At 47.1% G+C, this 19,346-nt stretch overlaps 1 protein-coding gene across 4 annotated transcripts in view; it reads right to left on the reverse strand.

Moving 5' to 3' along the window:
• Positions 1-9,632, reverse strand: part of AMPD3 (adenosine monophosphate deaminase 3) — a 42,618-nt gene extending 32,986 nt beyond the window's left edge. Inside the window, exons 1-2 of one of the 4 annotated variants that reach the window (XM_057553692.1) lie at positions 9,452-9,632; positions 3,835-4,089 (exon numbers count right to left, since the gene is read on the reverse strand). Coding sequence is in view for 2 of the 4 variants with exons in the window: in XM_057553690.1 (XP_057409673.1) it covers positions 2,903-2,927 (25 nt within the window). In the remaining 2 variants the exon portion in view is untranslated. Of the gene's footprint in view, positions 1-2,902; positions 3,061-3,834; positions 4,090-9,116; positions 9,207-9,451 lie in introns of those variants that run through there. The other 3 variants (XM_057553693.1, XM_057553691.1, XM_057553690.1) reach the window with 3 other exon arrangements.
• Positions 9,633-19,346: the final 9,714 nt, after the last annotated feature.

Consider the following 19,346-nt stretch of genomic DNA (forward strand, 5'->3'; position numbering starts at 1 on the left):
AGATGCAAGAGGGAAGAGATATGGGAACATATGTATATGTATAACTGATTCACTTTGTTATAAAGCAGAAACTAACACACCATTGTAAAGCAATTATACTCCAATAAAGATGTTTAAAAAAAAAGAGAGACGTGGCTTTGTCAGCCCGACAGAGGAGGATGAAGGCGAGACAGTGCCCAGTTGCTGCCTGGCAGGGAGAGGAAGCAATTACAAGGGAGGAGGGACTCCCTGAACAACCTTGGGGCAGTCATTCTCTCGGCCTCACAGTGTTCTCACCTGTGAGATGAGGGGATTAGACTACGTGATCTCCAAGGCCCTCTCAGTTCTAGGTACCAGGGAGGTTTCTGGTGCCTGCGGAGCCTTGCTGCTCTGGTGTTCTCTGCGGCACGTGGGTCTAATTCTTGACACAGACAGGAATAAAGCAAGCAGGCTGGTAACGGGCAGGCACAGTACCCCTGTGGGCCCCTAGACTGTGAAACCAATTTCCTCCTCCCCCCCCCACCCCCCAGGGCCAGGCCTTTCCTGGGCCTCCTTCACCCTCAGGGGCCTGAGTGGGAGGGAGCTGGGAGGAGAGAGGCAGCCCAGCACGCAACTGCTGGTCTGTGGCAGCAGAGACCAAGACTGCAAAGGCCTATCCTGCAAAGATGAAGAGGAACAGCTGACTGTGGAGATTTCCACATCCTGATAGCAGAGAGAAGGGGAAGCTGGAAACTATCAGAGCAGAGGCCAGAGAAGAAGGTGACAGAAGAAAGAAATGGAGAGAAAGACAAACAGCCAGACCCAGGAGAAGCTGTTAGGGCAGAACAAAGCTGGGCCCCCAGCCCTCAACTCTAAGGCCCTGGGCAAGTGCAGCATTCCAAAACCTCACATGCGTCTCAGAAGCAGACCTCCAAAGGGCCCCAGGCAAGAGGCAGCAAATGCCATAAACCATTCAAGCACCTGACAGAGTAAACCCACTTCTAGAAATTGCTTCTAAGAAAAGAATCTGAAGGAAGGAAAAAGCACAAACATGTTTACCTGCACTCTTTATATAAATAGCTTTAAAATGTCCAAATGAGAGCATACTCACTTGAAAAAAAACATTAAGCAACCAAAACTATAACTATGAGGACAGTGCAATCACATAAAAAATACCTTGTGAGGACTTCCCTGGTGGCGCAGTGGTTAAGAATCCGCCTGCCAATGCAGGGGACACGGGTTCGAGCCCTGGTCCGGGAAGATCCCACATGCCGCGGAGCAACTAAGCCCGTGCGCTACAACTACTGAGCCTGTGCTCTAGAGCCCCCAAGCCACAACTACTGAAGCCCACGCGCCTAGAGCCCATGCTCCACAACAAGAGAAGCCACCGCAATGAGAAGCCCGCACACCACAAGGAAGAGTAGCCTCTGCTCGCTGCAACTAGAGGAAGCCCGCGTGCAGCAATGAAGACCCAATGCAGCCAAAAATAAATAAATAAGTTAATTAATCTAAAAAAAAATTACCGTGGGAGATAACAGCAAATGAAAAAATTAATACATGAAACTGTACCGGTGCTTTGATTACAATGATAGGAAAACGCATCACCTCATGAGCAAGAGCTGCAAGAGACACACACTCAAATGACCAGATGGTAGGATCACCTGTGTGAGAGGCAATATCTGATTTTGATCATTAATGCTATTGTAATGTCATTTGCACAAAACAAGATTGAAAGAAAATGAATAGACTTAAAAATTATAAAAAGAGAAAAATAGGAAAACTAATCAAACCTTTACATCCCAGATTTTGGCAATCAGGGTCCTCTCCCACCTAACCCACACCAGAGAGAGGCTGGTCCAAAGGGAATTCCACCACCGAGACCCATCTCTGCATTAGTTCTTGCCTCAGACGGAAGCTGCCCACCACCACCTTCCTACGCCCCCCACAAACACACACAGGCCTGACCCAGCCACACCCCACTAGGTACCCTCAGAAATGGGCACCGGGCGGGGGGGTCCTTTGGGTCTGAGGGCTCTTACGCCAGATCCTGCCATGTTTTTCCATGAAGCATTTTTAGTTTGCTCAAGTCAACTAAACACACTTTTCAGGATGCATCTTTCTACAAAAGATCTTCCTTTTTCTTTAGCTCAAATAGCTTTAATCAGTCTTCTCCAAACTTGGTCCCACCAGAAGTCAATACCTGTTGCTATGAAACAGGTCCTGTGGTCAATTATTAGGGGGACACTGCATTCCACAGCCTCTTCACCCCAGATTCACAGGGCACACCAAAGACTTGAGGATCACAGAGTACCATCTCCCCATAGACCCCTTTTTGTCAGAATCCATGCGAATCTCCTACAGAACTACTACCAATGTCTTAAATAACGGGTGAAGACTCCATTCCGTGCCTTAGTATTGACCAAGTAACCCAGCCGGGGTGCTAGGCTAAGTCAGTGGGCCTTAGGAGCCTTCTGGACATTTGCTGTCTCTTGCACATCCTTGGCAGACAGCTCCCACCTGCCAACCCCTCCCCTCCAGAGCTTGCCTCTCTTCTCAGACCCAGAGACCCCTGCCAGGCCAGGCATGCAGAAGAAAGGCCACCATACACATGCCCAGCAGAGCTTCAGCTCCAGCTGCCAGTTCAAGCCTGGCTTTCAACCACTTGTCAGCTGAAGCCAGCAGGCTTAGGAGGCTCAACTGTGAATTCCCCCGCATTGCCTGGTGATACAGCTTATGTCGTTGCTACATATAATACAGTACCCTCCCAAGTGTCCCGAAGTCAGAAAGCTGTAAAATACCACCAATTTCAACAAACAGGAACGTTTTCATAGCATCATGACCCCTCCAGAAAGGCAGCACAGTGCCTCTTAAATCCCCTCCTTATACAAATGATGCTGTTTCTTGCTCTTGCCAGACTTCCACAGTTAGAACCCATGACACAGACCTGAGCCTGGCACTGGAGTCTCCATGGCTGATCCTGAGGATGCCACCCAGGTGACTCACTTCGGCCAAGGGCTGCGTGCTGCCGGGCAGGCTGAGTTGAGTCAGTGTAAGTGCAGCTAGCTGGGTTCTGCCTGCTGCTGGGGTGGGAGGTCTCTGCTTTGCATATCTGTGAGCAGCCCTCAGCAAGAGCAGGAAAAGTCTGGGCTGGAAATTCTTCCGTGAATATGAAATGGAAGTGGAAAATTTCCAAGAGTCCTACAGGGCCCAGGTAATGCTAGTTATCATGGCTGCTGTGTCCAGAATGCAGCGTCCTGGCCCCGTTCACAGCCCTCTTCAGAGCAGGAAACTAGAGCAACTGCTGCCCAATGCAATAGTGCATTCAGCCTTCCTGACAAACCACAGACGATAAGCCACAGCCTCCCTCGAACGTCCAGACCCCTCCTGAAAGCTGAGCACTAACTGCCAATACCATCACCTGTGCTGCTTCCGTTTTGAACCCCACCTCGGGCTTGGCCTGGTGACCATCTTACCAAGGGAAGTCGTCTATACACACAGAGCCTGCCCTGGTCCCCTCAGAGGGCCCCCCAAACCGTCCTGAGGGCACCCCAGGACTGGCGGCGGGGAGCTCTGGGCCAGTTGCCAATATGAGCCTCTCTCCACCCCCTCTAAAAGAGGGAAGGGCCAGGAACTGGAAAGGACAGAGACTCAGGGGGAGGGGACCTCTCAGCGCAGGAGCAGGCAAGGATGAAAAGACGGGCGTGCCCTGTCTCATTCCTTCCCTTTTTCCCTGAAAAGAGCTGCACATCACAGGTGACAGGGCGGCCTGACCAGCTCTGCCAGAGCACACGTGCCTGCCCACCCATCCACACCCGGGGAAGCAGTGCCTCCCGCCTGACCCACCCAAGCCCTCCTGCCCCAGCCTCCCCTTCTTACTGCCGCTCTCGGCTCCCACGTGGGCCTCCAGCTCGCAGGAGCCTCCTGAGCGCCGGCTGGACGCGGCCACCCAGCCACCGCAGCTGCCGCTCTCCCTGCCTCAAGTGACCCGCGGAGCAGTCAGGGTGGGTCACAACAGCATCGCGGGTCGCAAAGCTCCACTCTTCATCTGCCGTTTAGGAGAAGGACGGTCCTCTGTGGGGAAGCTCACAGCAGACACACAGCTTCCCCGGGACTTAGACCAACAGCATGGGTCTGGGAAATAACCATGAGCAAAAGGGTTATTTCTGTGGTGCTGTCGAAATCCTGAGGAGAAGCGCCCAGAAAGGATGGGGCCAGTTGTTTACCAGGAGGCTGGCTCCAGCCCTAGACCTGGGCCTGAGTCACCTCCTCACGTCCAATCATGAGGTTGTACCTTCCTGAGCCCACATAATAATTCCTGTGCGTACAGAGCAGGATTACAGGGCTGACACACGATCCCCAGGCCGCTGCTGGGGTTTAGCTACCCAGAGATTATGACCCCCCTGTCCTCACAGCTGTTTCATAAACAGTGCAACCGGCAGGCTACAAGCAACCTAGAGGGAGAGTAATGTGTATTCATTAAATAATTAAATGACCTTAAAACGGAAAAAAAAAAAAATCAGAGCCCTTAGTACTATCCTGCCAGAGGGAGGAGAGGCGAATGATTCCTTCTGCTAGTGTGTTTGGGGGGCGGGTAGGATCGGGCTGCCATGGGAGCATCCTAGCCCATGCATCTGAGAACCAACTTGGACCCAGCACATCCAAGGAATCTTACTCTGCACCTTTAACCAGACCGTGGATACCCTTGGTCTAAACGAGCATTTTCCAAAATGTAGTCTGTACAACATAAAAATGTCAGACGGCTTGGACAGTACTGCATACTACAGTCCTTTATGGGGATTCACACACAATTCCTACTAGCAGGTCCTAAACATCTGAGAAGTCCTCCAGTCAAGAAAGCTGCTTAACTTTGTTTAACCCAACATACTTATTTGACCCTCCCACCATTGCCACCATAGGGAAAAATACCCATTAATATCCTGGGCATAGGCTTTGGAAAATGCCTTCCACTTCGAGCCTTCATTTTCCAGCCTAGAGAAAGCTGCCTTCCTGGGCCCCAGTGACCAGTGTGAGATCTACTCCATCATGTCCAGACAGAGATGGGCAGCAGACCCACTAAGATGACACAGGTTGGGACAATGGCCAAGGGTCCCGCTGTAGGCAAACAAGACCCTCCAGAACAGTTTAGGAGGAAACTGTGGCTCTGTTTTGGGAGGGCAACCTTTGCTCAGGACCTAACAATTCCACCTTGAGCCTAACCTGTCTCTGCTCCTCGTGGCCCAGAAGTCCCCCTGGATGGAGAAGCACTGGTCCCAAACGCAAAGCCTTTTCCCTTTTGAAGGAACGTTAAGACAATCTATCATACTACTGAATGGAAGAAAATATTGCTAATGATATAACCGATAAGGGGCTACTATCCAAAATATCAATATAAGCAGCTCATAAACTCAACATCAAAAACACAAACAACCTGATTAAAAAATGGGCAGAAGACCTGAATAGACATTTTTACAAAGAAGACATACAGATGGCCAACAGGCACATGAAAAGATCCTGAATATCATTAATCAGAGAAATGCAAATTAAAATCACAATGAGATATCACCTCCCACCTGTCAGAACGGCTGTCATCAAAAAGACCACCACAAATAACAAATGCTGGCGAGGATATGGAGAAAAGGGAACCCTCGTACACTGTTGGTGGGAATGTAAATTTGTGCAGCCACTGTGGAAAATGGTATGGCAGTTTCTCAAAAAGCTAAACACAGAACTACCATATGACCCAGCAATTCCACTCCTGGGTATATATCTGAAAAAATGAAAACACTAATTCGAAAAGATAGATGCACCCCAACGTTCACAGCAGCATTATTTACAATTGCCAAGATAGGGAAGCAACCCAAGTGTCCATCAACAGATGAATAGATAGAGAAGATGTGGCACATATATACAATGGAATACTACTCAGCCATAAGAAAAAATGAAATTTTGCCATTTGCAACAACATGGATGGACTTGGAGGGTATTATGCTAAATGAAATAAGTCAGACAGAAAAGGACAAATACTGTATAATATTATTTATATGTGGAATCTAAAAAATACAAATGAATATAACAAAAAGGAAACAGACTCACAGATATATAGGACAAACTAGTGGATACCAGTAGGGAGAGGGAAGTGGGAGGGGCAAGATAGGGGTAGGGGATTTAGAGGTACAAACTATTATGTATAAAATAAATAAGCTACAAGGACATATGGTACAACACAGGGAATACAGCCAATAACTTATAATAACTATAAATGGAGTATAACCTTTAAAAATTATGAATCACTATATTGCATACCTGTAACTTATATAATATTGTACATCAACTATATCTCAATTTTTAAAAATAGACTTTAAAAAAAAAAAGACAATCTATGATAACCAGACCCAGGCCTGCACCTCCCGCCCAGGAGACCAGACTGCATTCACTTTTTTTTTTTCGTGGCCATGAGATAAAGATCTACAATATTTATTAGGTTCAAGGACATAAAGTTATTGTGCCAAATCAGACTGCATTCACTCTTATCACTTAAGTGTCCCTTACAAAACCCCAACAAACTGGAAAGGCTGGAATCAAATTATGACTCATCCAAAAAGATACGACTCTCCTCTCCCCAAAAGGATGCTATGGGGTTGCCTATAGGGGCCCATTTTCCTTCTCATTTCTGAGGTGTGCATGACTCAAAGAGGGGTTGGGCAAAGGGGCTTTGCCCACTATATATCACCTCCATGACAGACCTTGCCTACCTCATTCACTATTGTATCCCCATGCCTGGAATATAGGAGGTATCAAGAAATACTTGTTGAATGAATGAACGCATAACATAATGAATGAGTCAATGAGCTAAGTGGTGAATCTATCTATGCCAGTGTCAAGAGTCAGTTCGGTGTGTGGTTAAGAATATGGATTCAGGGCTTCCCTGGTGGCGCAGTGGTTGAGAATCTGCCTGCCAATGCAGGGGACACGGGTTCAAGCCCTGGTCTGGGAAGATCCCACATGCCGCGGAGCAACTGGGCCCGTGAGCCACAGCTACTGAGCCTGCGCGTCTGGAGCCTGTGCTCCACAACAAGAGAAGCCGCGATAGTGAGAGGCCCGCGCACCGCGATGAAGAGTGGCCCCCGCTTGCCGCAACTAGAGAAAGCCCTCGCACAGAAACGAAGACCCAACACAGCCATAAATAAATAAATAAATAAATTTAAAATGCATTAAAAAAAAAATTTTTTTTTTTTAAAAAAAGAATATGGATTCAAGCCAGACTACCTAGGTTGGACTCCTGCCCTACCACTAAGTTGCATGACCTTGGGCAAGTTACTAATTTCTCTGGCTCAGTTTTATTCCCTCTAAAATGGGGATAATAACAGTGCCAGCCTCATAGGTTGCCATGACAATTAAATTAGTTAGTATGTGTAAAGTGCATAGAATAGTACCTGGCACATAATATGTGCTTTATGAGTATTATCTCTTGACTCATTATCATCCTGATACCAGGTACGAGAAAGTCCAGCTGGGAAAATGAACATGACCTTTCATGTAGACACCGAATCCTTTCACTCAACGTTATTTACTGAACACTATTATGTGACAAGTACTCTCTCAACTCCTATTTGGGAGCAAGGAGAAGGCAACCATGTTCAAATGTGAAACCAGATCAGGAAAAAGAGCCTTCTCCTCTGAGTAATACTTCTTGCTGACTTTGCATGGCCAGCACCCCAGCCTTGAGCCCATCCTCTTGGGCCCTAGCCCCTCTTAGATCAGAATCCAAAGCCATGATCTCCTGTCCTAGATATGCAGCAGCACACAGAAGAAATAAAGGATTAATATTTGGGGGGAAGAACCAGGGAGGCCAATGAGTAGCTTTCAGAGAGAGAAGATCTTCTCCCTGCTTAACCCTAAGGCTACATTTTATCTGCCCATGATATTTTCAAAACCAGGGATTAATTTCAAAGCCATTTGAAGAGTGATTCACCTAGTGTGAGGACAAGGAAAACAGGCCTCATCTCTCCAAGAGCTTCCTGACCTTGCTGAGAGCCGCTCACTCCTTACTGAGGATCTCCAAAGAGCCAAGGTTGGGCTGAGGGTGGGGCTCAGAGGTCCCAGAGTCTCCCAGCAAACCACCCATGTAAGTCCCATGATTCTTAGACAGCGCAGCCCAGAACCGCTGTCTTCAGAGTAAGCCAGCCCTTCAGAGTTGCCACCAGAGTTGCAGCCAGGTCAGGCTAACTACTCCAAACCTGCTGTTAACACTCCAGAAGGTGAGTGCTGACAGGGGCTCTGTCCGCCTGGCCCTATGGCTTGACTACCACTCAACACTGATGCTTCACAGCCAGGGGAGGAATTTCTCCCATGAGGGTTCCAGCTGCAGCCAACTCCCCCCTAAAGATGGCCAAATGTTGGTCACCACATCCAGGGGGATAGCCAACAAGGGCTCAGGACCATGCTGGAATTCCTACTAGTGCTTCCAGCTTTCTTCACTCAGCTCCTTTGCTAATTTGTCATCACCAAGCTTCCAGCCACATACAAGGACCTAACAGTTAGTGTAAGTGACACTCTAGTTAGCAAGCCTCTCCTACTCCAGGGCCTCTCAGAACTCACCCCAGAGGCCTCTGCCAGCCAAGTCAAGCAGTTCCACTGGCAAAGCAGCTACCAGGAAGTTCAAGGGCACAAAGCAGACTGCCAGATGCAGTACACCTACCTCCCTTGCCAGGAAAGAGCCAAAGAGGTAAGGATGAAGGCCTCCAATGACCCCATCACTCTGCCATCCTGTCCATCCCCCTGCCTCCAGGTGGAAGTCCTCAGCCCTTGGTATCTGGCCAGTCCTCAAGCACTAGAAAGTGGTCCGGGCGCTTAAGTGGCGGCAAGTCCCGGGTCCCGTAATTTCTCTAAACCTTTCGAATCCAGTGTCGGTCGCCAGGGAGCCGAGATGTGGCGGGCTCACCTGAGGCCTCTGGAGTCCAGGCCACCGCAGGGACTGGGACAGGAGCACAGGCCAGGGCCCAGGCAGGGGACGAGCCCGGGATCGGAGCCGCCGCCTTAGCGGGCAGGGAAGCCCAGGGCCGAGATTCCGACCCCGGGGCGCTCGACTCCCACTGTGGGCCGCCGGGGGCCGCGAGCCCTGGGCCCAAGGTCAGCAGCGCAGCGTCGCGCGCACTCACCGGCTTCAGGGGACAGGGCCATGCAGTGGGTCGAAGGGGGCGGCCCGCAGTCTGGAGCGCAGGTGGCGGCGCGGGGCAGGGCGCACAGCAAGCGCCGCAGAAGGGCTGCCCCGCCCTGCCGCCGGCCCGCCGAGCCCGGGCCAGGCCTCACCCCACGGCGGGCGCTGGGCGGGAGCCGGCGGTGCGCCCCGCGCCAGGGGCGGGGGCCGGCGGTCCCAGGGCGCGGTGCTGCGGCGCGCCAGCCCGGAGCTCCCGGGCCGCCGGGCGGGAGGAAAAGGGCCGCTTCCGCAGGGGAGAATCCCGGGGGTCTCGCACCGCCCCAGCCGGTGACCTACCTGGGCGCGGAGCAGAGGAGGGGCGAGGAGCCAGCGGCAGAGGGGCGCGGGCAGAGCCGCCGCCGCGGAGGTCTGTCCTGTCCGCCGCCCACCCACCCGGCCGGGCCGCCGCTACCTGAAGCGCAGGGCCGCGCGGCCAACAGGAAAGGAAACTTGAGAGCGCCCGGGGCGCGGCTGCCGCCGCCCTGTCCCTCGGCCGGAAGCGCGCCCGCCGCAGCCGGCGGGCAGGTCCAGCCCGGCTCCTCGGACCTCGCCTCCGCGGTCACCCCCGGGCCCCAAAGCGCTCCTCACGATGTTCGGATCTTCCCAAACCTCCCCCCGTGCCGGGACTTGTCCCAAGAAGAGATTCTGGGGTCAGCGCCCCCAAACAGGTGACTTACTCCCTGGAGCTGAACTGACACTCTCTCTTCTCCAACCCTGTGCTCTGGCTTACACAGCCGCCCCTCTAAGTCCGGACTGACCTCTTAGTTGCCGAGGCCAGTGGGTGCTTTGTAGCCTCTGCTAGTCGCTTCTCCCCAGCCTTTGAACCTGCTGAGCACACCTTCCTTCCTGCAACCCTTGGAGTACAGTTTCCAGAGTCAGCGCCTGCAACCACCACCCCTTTCTCTCTCCAGATTTTCTACACACCTTAATGACTGCAGCTTCTCAGCCTCCAGGGCCTGGCTTTTCATTGTGGTGGTGTTCTCTGGGGTTCCACCGCTGGGCTGCCTGCCCCTGCTGGGGATCTCACCCACTCCCATGTTAAAACCTCCTGCCTGCTAATGACTCTGGAATCTCCTCACCAGCCCAGAATGCTCCAGAGCTGCAGATGGTGTATCCAACCAACTGGACACATCTCCGCTAGAGGTTCCTAGGCCCGAGGAAATGTGTCCAAACTCAAACTCCTAATTTCCTTCCAGGAACGTGCCAGAACCTGCTCCTGTTGCTGTGTTTCTGTAACCAAGCAGGACCCTATAAGGCCTTCTAGGGCCAGCCTCCTCCCACCCTCCCTGTCCTCCACCTGCCTCTTGTTTGTAGAAAAACTTGAGCATCCTAGGCCTTTCCTGAGTTCCAAATTTAATCAGAGAAGTGAGAAAATGCAGAAGCAAAGGAAAACAGTCAAGTAAGACAAGAATAATAATAGTTTAGCTATAAAACAAAGTCAAGGACCTTTAGTTCCTCTTCGAGGGCTATAGATAATATTCTGAGCCAAATGCTTGAGCTGTTTTACAGATACTGAAACCTCCATCAGGTGCAAGGCATTAACTGCATGCTGATCAACAAGCACATAGGCTACAGACAATTGGAACCAGAAGGTTGATGATGTTGACTCCCAATTATCTCACCACCCATCAGAAGAATGTTCAGGAACTGATCACCCACCCTGTTACCCTCTCCCTGTCTTTAAAACCCCTTCCCTGAAATCCATCGAGGAGTTCCGGGTCTTTTGAGCTTTAGCCGCCAGTACTCCTTGCTTGGCCTTGCAACAAATGCTGCACTTTCCTTCACCACAACCCAGTGTCAGTAGTTTGTCAAGTGGACCCAAATTTCATTAGGTAACATTTCCAGCCTTCTGGGTGACAGCACCACCACCCACTCCCCCAAGCCACACTTGAGAGCTATCCTCGACTCCTTCTCCCTTTCATATCTCACACCAGTTAGTCACCAAGGGGGAAACGAAACTATTCATTAGTGTCCTGATGGTGCCAACTGCTTTCACATTGTCTCATTCGTGCACCAAGTTTTATTCCTTCTATGTCCTAGCCTGATATTTACAATTTATTTGTAAGTTATATGCACATGTAACTATATAAATACATTATGTATTATAAGGCACGCTAAAAGTCATTACAGGATTTGGTAAAGATGAAACAGTAATCTTAAATTATTTCAATTTTAATGAATGGTACGTTATACCTTTTTCCCTTCACTTTAAAGTTATTAGCAAAAATCTGTTTGAGAGCAACATGATTAAAAATGATTTCAATCTTAGTTTAATATTTTATGAGACTAGAAAGTACGCTTTTAAGTTCAGTTAATGTCAATACTTAGTCCTAATGGCTGTTAATTGCAAAACAAAACCAAAAACCTCACCAAGATAAATACGCCCAAATAAAAACGTTCTGGGTCTTCCCTGGCGGCCCAGTGGTGAAGACTTCGCCTTCCAATGCAGGGGGTGTGGGTTCCATCCCAGGTGTGGGAGCTAAGATCCCACATGCCTCCAGGCCAAAAAACCAAAACATAAAACAGAAGCAATATTGTAACAAATTCATAAAGACTTTAAAAATGGTCCACATAAAAAAAAAAAGTTCTTTCACTACACTTATTAAATCACAATTCTCACTGCTTAAATCCCATCTACCAATTTTGCAAATGTGAAATTCCCCCAGAAAACTCTTCTTTGTCCATGAAACCCACATTCCCAATGTTTTTGTTATCAAGCAAAGGTTCACTGCCTGATGTGCATAGGAGCCAATAATATGGCACTGATTTTGAGGGAGAAAAAGCTTTATTGCGAGGTTGACCAGCAAGGAGACAGGAAGCAAAGCTCTCAAATCTGTCTCCTTGGTCCAGGGTTGGGGTGAAATTTAAGAGGTTAGGGGAATTTCAAACTTGGAAGCTGATTGGCTAGTCTTGAATCAGAACATATAAACTACTCATGCTACTGGAAGCCAGATTTTCCTTATTGAAGGACTTCTCCCTTTGCTTTGTTAAGAGTTCCAGTGGCAAACTTTTGATTCTTTGAGTTCTGTAGACTGAAGATTCTCGGTTGGGGGTCATCCTGAAGAGATGGCTCCCACCTTGCACTGCTGTTTCTGTAAAATAACTCAAGGTTTGATTAATCAACCTATTTAGGGAGGCAAAACCAGTTTAAGCTGGGGCTGTTTCAACAACCTATTTAAGGAGGCAAAACCAGTTTAAGCTGCTCAGTGTTTTATGAGCAGTTTCATTTTCATCAGTTGTTCCTGCAGATATTTTTAACAATGGGATTTTTTTAACTCCAGAAACTCTTTATTTGGAAGAATGTAATATAGGTTTAAAAAGTGTACTTCTTAATTTTGAAGACAGTGGCTATGACAGTCTATATAGTTGAAACTGACACACTTCATTTTGGCATTAAAATCACATGATAATGGAAACAGTTACAGCATCAATTTTCAAAGTGATTTCCCCATAACATGATTATTTTAAAGCACAGTTACATTCATTGCTAAAATATCACCTATACCTGAAGGGATACCTTGTGTGACTCATATGGAGTCCCTCCCTGCCCCCAACCCCAGTTTTGTATTCCAGTCTGGGTAGCCACTGCATTGGTGTTTACTCTTACACATAAAAACCACAGCGTGGGGCTTCCCTGGTGGCGCAGTGGTTGAGAATCTGCCTGCCAATGCAGGGGACACGGGTTCGAGCCCTGGTCTGGGAAGATCCCACATGCCGCGGAGCAACCGGGCCTGTGAGCCACAACTACTGAGCCTGCGCGTCTGGAGCCTGTGCTCCGCAACAAGAGAGGCCGCGATAGTGAGAGGCCCGCGCACCGCGATGAGGAGTGGCCCCCGCTTCATCTAGAGAAAGCCCTTGCACAGAAACGAAGACCCAACACAGCCATTAATTAATTAATTAATTAATTTTAAAAAAAACTAGCTGTTTATCCTCAAGCAACCACTCTCTTTAAAAAAGAAAAAAGAAAAAACCACAGCATGTTATACTAGATATATCATTCACATTATAAACACATCTTTTCTTTAGCAGATCACAAGAAGTATTTCTTTATGAATGCCATCACTGAAAAGACTTAAAGTAAAACATATTAGCAACTGGCATCCAACCATAAGCCAATTTCCACAACACATAATATGTTCTAAACCGTTTTTCCAAATCTTCGACAATGTTTTCTGTGTGTCTTTCAACAGAATGCATTTTTATGTGTTGCCATCTTCTCTCTGTATCAATTCAGTCACTTTAATCATGGCAAATAGAACAGTGGGTTTTTTCCAATATATTGACTGACATTTTGCCTTTTACTATTAAATAAAAGAGATTTTACTCAAAAGAGATTTCTAAACATGTTTATTACATTTAATAATAGTTCACAAAAATACACAACTAAGTATCACATGACTTGGAAAAAAATCATAGAGATTTGTCTTCATGCTCTGGGTGTACAGAATGTACGTATCTTGCTGATCATGATGGCATATTTATATAATTATTAGCTAGTACCTCAAAGTGCAATATCCCCCTAGGCTGGTTGTTAACTATAGTGATGTAAATCCGTATTTTGAGTGGTCTTTTTTTATACATTTGAACTTGTTTCTGGTAGACTTCCGTATCAGAGATATCATCATAATGGATCTCATATGACTAGCAGGAAATTGTTAGCTCTGCTATTTTTCTGAGTTTTCTTTTGCTTGCACTATCCATATTACAGTGTCCCTTCCAAGACCCCTGCAGATACTAAAATCCATGGATACTCAAGTTCCTTATATAAAATGGCATAGTATCTGCACATAACCTATGTACATCCTCCTGTATACTTTAAATCATCTCTAGATTACTTATAATACCTAATACAATATATAAATAAATACTATGTAAATAGTTGCCAGGCACACTGCAAATTCAAGTTCTGCTTTTTGGAACGTTCTGGAATTAAAAATATATATATATTTTCCATCCTCAGTTGGTTGAATCTGCAGATGCAGAACCCATGGATACAGAGGGCCAACTGTGTTTTCAATCTATGGATTTCTTTGCAGGAATCGTTTCAAGCTACTTGTCCCTTTTGTGAGAATTAATTAAATGCTAGTTAGATGATATAATCTGTCTACCACCTGGGCTACAAGTAATTCGTAATACCTTGTGATCCACTTGAAGGTAACTGGAACAGTGAGGGTGCCACTGTCACCCCTCCCCTATGTAGTAGAATCCCCTCTCTTCCCTGAGGACACTTCTTCTATGACACATGACATGGACACCTGACAAAAATGTCGAGTAAGGGTGACTTAATCCATACAGTAAATATTGGTAAATTTATTTTTACACTAAAACATAAATACAAACATACCTCATTTTATTGTGCTCCACTTTATCGCACTTAGCAAATATTGTGTTTTTGACAAATTGAAGGTTTGCGGCAACCTTGCATCGAGCAAGTCGGTGAGAACACCAACTAGTAGCAGCCAACACAACCGTCCCCTGCCCCACTCCCATCCCCCAGCAGCACCACCAGTCTCTTCTCCATGCTTCTGCCACCAGGGGCAGACATCCTGAGTCCTTTCTCCTCCTCTCCTCCAATCTGCCCTTCCCTCCAATCATTCAGACCTGAACGCTTTGGAGCGCCCTGGGCCCAGAGCACCCTCCACGGGTGCTCTGACACTGGCGGATGGGGATTATTTGAGCATTTTCGGAAGCCCAGAGGTGTTTGGGGTCTGCACTTCATCCCCCCAACCCCTACTAACACCCTCCTCTGGGTAATTGTTCTACAACGCACACACGCACATCCAAGATGGGCATGGCAGTCTCCAAATAACCAATTCCTCTGTCTCCTTTTACTGTCTCCTGAACTACAGAAGCCAAAAATCTCACCCAGGAGACAATAAGAAGGGGGTTCTGCTTCTGAGAGTGTTTTAGCAGAGTCTCAGCAAATACATTCAATTTTCAAACCAAAGTGCCCCTGGGCCTTCTACTAACTGAGTGAACTGAAATCATAGCATATGGTCTGGAAACGGGGCAAAAATAGGTCCAGGAGTATGTAGTGGCTGGAAAATGAGTGCTCCGGGCATGGAAGGACATTGCGGCCCCCACTGATGCTGTAGCATACAGCCTTCGCCCCACCTGCCTCCCCACTCCAGCTGGAGGTTCAATTCCCGCCCCCCCCCAGGAATTTTTTTTTTTTGATGCACCACACGCCAGATGTCAGTTCCCTGACCAGAGATTGAACCTGGGCCGTGACAGTGAAAGCCCAGAATCCTAACCGCTAGGCCACCAGGGAACTCCCTCCTCCCCCTACAATTTTTAACTCCTGTGTGGTCAATCATCCCTAAGCAAGCTGGAGTCTGACAGCAGGTCCCCTTACAGTTAACAGCCGGTTCCTTCTTTCTGAAATGGGTTTCTAGAAAGGAGAGAGACAAACCCAAGCACTTTGAAAATTAGCGTGAGTGCGAGCTAGCCCCTAGACCCAGAGCATGTGCACTCAGGATTGGAAATGGAGCTGTTGCGACAGGAAGTGGGGAGATGTCTTGTCCCCATGCCCGGGCCCGGAGTGGGGCTGGTGTGGAGTCTTGGGGTGCCTGGGGACCTTGGGCTTAGAGTCCCCCAGTCACTCCTCTCTGGACTGGAGTGAAGAGGGTCAATGAGTGGGGATTTGAGGCTTGGGGCCCACAGCACATGACCACAGAACACCCTCTCAGTAGTCAGGGGGATGTTCCCCAGGACAGACACCTGTCTGCTTGTGGGCACACGGTCTCTGTATTTAAATTGAAGTCTGGGAATAAGCAACCCTCTTCTCCATCTAAGAATGGCCTGTTGTCTCTGCCTTCCCTTCAGGACTCTGCACAAGATAATGCTTGGCTGTAGCTCCAGCTCACCCCCAGCTCATTCCCAGAACTTGAATTTGTGTGGTTTTCATACTCTCCAAACTCTACCACCAGCCTAACCATTATACCATCAGCCTAACCATTATACCATCAGCCTAACCATTATACCATCTGGTGAGACTCTGCGGTTGGACTCCTATAGATGGGAATCACAGCCTCAAACACCTTGCACGTTTAACTCATTGTCTGAATGCCCCAAATCATCTGCACATAACTCCCTTAATCTCTTCCTCTATACTTTGAAATTCAGGTGTCAATTTCTAGCATGACTATAGCCCTCCAGAATTACTTGGGAAGGGGGAGAAGGAGGTGGGTAGAGTAGAGCCTCACATGAGACAGTGACCTCTGTCTCCTGGAGATGCAGTCTTCCCCCATTGCCGCCTACACACACACACACACACACACACACACACACATACACACACAGGCACACACACATTCCCCTTAGGCCATACTCATTCCCAAGATCCCTCCTGGCTGCAGCTTCTAGCACTCCCAGTCCCAGGCCATCCTCTTCCCAATCCCTGAATCCCTGATTCAGAACGGCCCACCCAACCATTTAATGAACAATAAGGTCAAAGGCTGAACCAAAAGCAAGAGCCTGTAGCTGTCCTATCCCACAGTGTCTGCTTCCCAGTTGAGAGTCAGACTCCAGAAGGCTGACCACCATCAGTGTGACAGTACCATCAACACCCAATCCATCCTCAGCTCTGTGGATTCTACCAGGGACATCTGGAGGAATGGGAGCAGCTTAAATTGTATCCAAGAGAAGCACAGGCATTTTTCCAGTTCCTGAATTTCTATTATTTAAGAATGAGCCTAACTATGATCTCACGGAGGATAATGACACCTCTGGGTGAGGGAGGAGGACTCTGCATAAGATTTTGATTTGGGAAATCAAAAATCAGAAAATTGTGATGATTGCACAACATTGTGAATGTAATTGATGCCACTGAATTGTACACGTAGAATTGTTCATGTTACAATAGCAAATTTTATGTTCTATATGTTTTACTACAATAAAAAATTGTTAAAAGAACCAAAAATATTGAATTTTTAAAAAAACTGTTATTTCACAACTCCACTGTTTCTTTGCACCATTAACTGTGAAAAGGCCCAGGGCAAATGGCTCTTTATCAACTATCTGACTATCCCCAAACCTTCAGGCAAAGTGGTTTCAGAGGTGCCCTGAGGGAACAAAGAAGGAAGAGTCATGTTCCATGCTGGAAAGACCCAGGAAAGAAAGGAGAGTGGCTATCAGAGGAGACGGGATCCGCACATAAAAAGGAATGAGAACCCAAAGGTCACTATGAAGCAGAAGCTCCACCCAGAAAGCCTCAGAAATCTTGGAGAGAACACTGGATGAGCCCCAAACAGTTCAGGGTGGGCAAAAGTCCCTATGGCTCATGATTTGTCTAAAGGGTGAGTCTCTGAGAAAGAGAAACAAAGCAGTTGGAAGTCACTGATATCTATCACCTGTCAACTGTTCCCAAAAGGTAAGCCCCAGTCCTTGACCCATCTGCATAGTTCGTCTACAATCACATTCCAGACAATCCCCACTTGAGCCAGATCAACTTCCAGTGACATATGGCAAAGTTCAGATCCTTTCTAAATAAACATTGCAAAAGCTTGTGGTTTATCAATAATTGAGTATTCTCAAATGTATTATTTGGAATTAGATTCAGCTGAGGATAACAGAGACCTAAAATAACAATGAGATAAATAAGAGAAATATTTTTTTCTCTTTCTTTCTGTAAATAGTCCAGAGTTGGGAATTATGGGCACTTCATAAATCCTCTGACTCTTCCCAGCCACCACCCTACCTGCCCTCAAGTGTGGTCTCATCCTTGTGGGAATTAGCAGTCCCCCTTCCTTTGCTAAGAAAAGCCTACAGATAGATCTTCAGCCATTACTTCCATGTTTCATGAAGCAAGAGGGAGGAAGGACCATATAGTGGTTCTATTTTTCATCTTTTGAGGAACCTCCATACTATTTTTACAGCAAATGCACCATTTTGCATTACCACCAACAGTGTATACAAGGGTTCTAATTTCTCCACATCCTTACAACACCCATTGTCTTCTGTTTTCTTGATAATAGCTATCCTAACAGGTAGGAAGTAATATCTCACTGTGGTTTTTATTTGCATTTCCCTGATGGTTAATGATGTTGAGCATATTTTCATTTACCTGTTGGCCATCTGTCTGTCTTCTTCAAAGAAATGTTGATTCAAGTGTTTGGCCCATTTTTAAATTGGGTTATTAGTTTTTTTGCTATTGAGTTGTATTACCATATGATCCAGCAACCCCACTTCTGCATAGTTATCCAAAAGAATTGAAATCAGGATCTCAAAGCGATATTAGCACTCCACATTCACTGCAGCACTATTCACAATAGTCAAGATGAAGATGCAACCTAAATGTCCATTGATGGATGAATGGACAAAGAGAATGTGATATGTCTATACAATAAAGAATATTCAGCCTTAAGAAAGAAAGAAATCCTGCAATATGTGACAACACTGATGAATCTTAGGACATGATGCTAAGTGAAATATGCCAGTCACTGAAAGACAATTACTGCATCGATTCCACTTATATGATTCTTTTCCATTAGAGATTATTACAAGATATTGAATATAGTGCCCTGTGCTATACAATAGGTCCCAAATGTCTTTTAATGAAGCCACCATATCATATTTCCACTTATCTCGGGTTGGCCACACTGAGCAGTTCTGTAACATCCAAATATAACTCCCATAGATTTTGTGATTAACTTGATTACACCAGGCCTAAAATCTCACATCAAAGAAAGCAGGGAAAAATACAACACTGTGCAGTTTAGATATCCTCGCCACCTTAGAACTTCTCCAAGTTGGTGTCAGTGCACCACGATATTTGCATAATCATAGCAACCACTCCGAGATCCAAGGATCTAAGTTAAGGATAAACCTTTTGGCAATTTCAGGGAAATCAAAGGAGTTGTCTTTCGTGCTGTGAGGGCAGGACTCTATCTGACTGAAGGATTCTATCTGACTACCCTTCCTCATGAAGTCCTAATGTCAGCAGTTACCGTGCTGGTATCTGGTGTTACATGCTCCCACCCTGCTACTGTGGTGTCAGAAAAAGGTCTTTTCACAGAGCAATGCAGGGAATATAGGCCCAAGATTAGCAGAACTATATACTGTGGTTCACCTGCTCTTTTTTTTTTTTAACATCTTTATTGGAGTATAATTGCTTTACAATGGCGTGTTAGTTTCTGCTGTATAACAAAGTGAATCAGCTATACATATACATATATCCCCATATCTCCTCCCT

The sequence above is a fragment of the Balaenoptera acutorostrata genome, chromosome 9 (genome assembly GCF_949987535.1).
Source record: "Balaenoptera acutorostrata chromosome 9, mBalAcu1.1, whole genome shotgun sequence".
Classification (NCBI taxonomy): Eukaryota; Metazoa; Chordata; class Mammalia; order Artiodactyla; family Balaenopteridae; genus Balaenoptera; species Balaenoptera acutorostrata.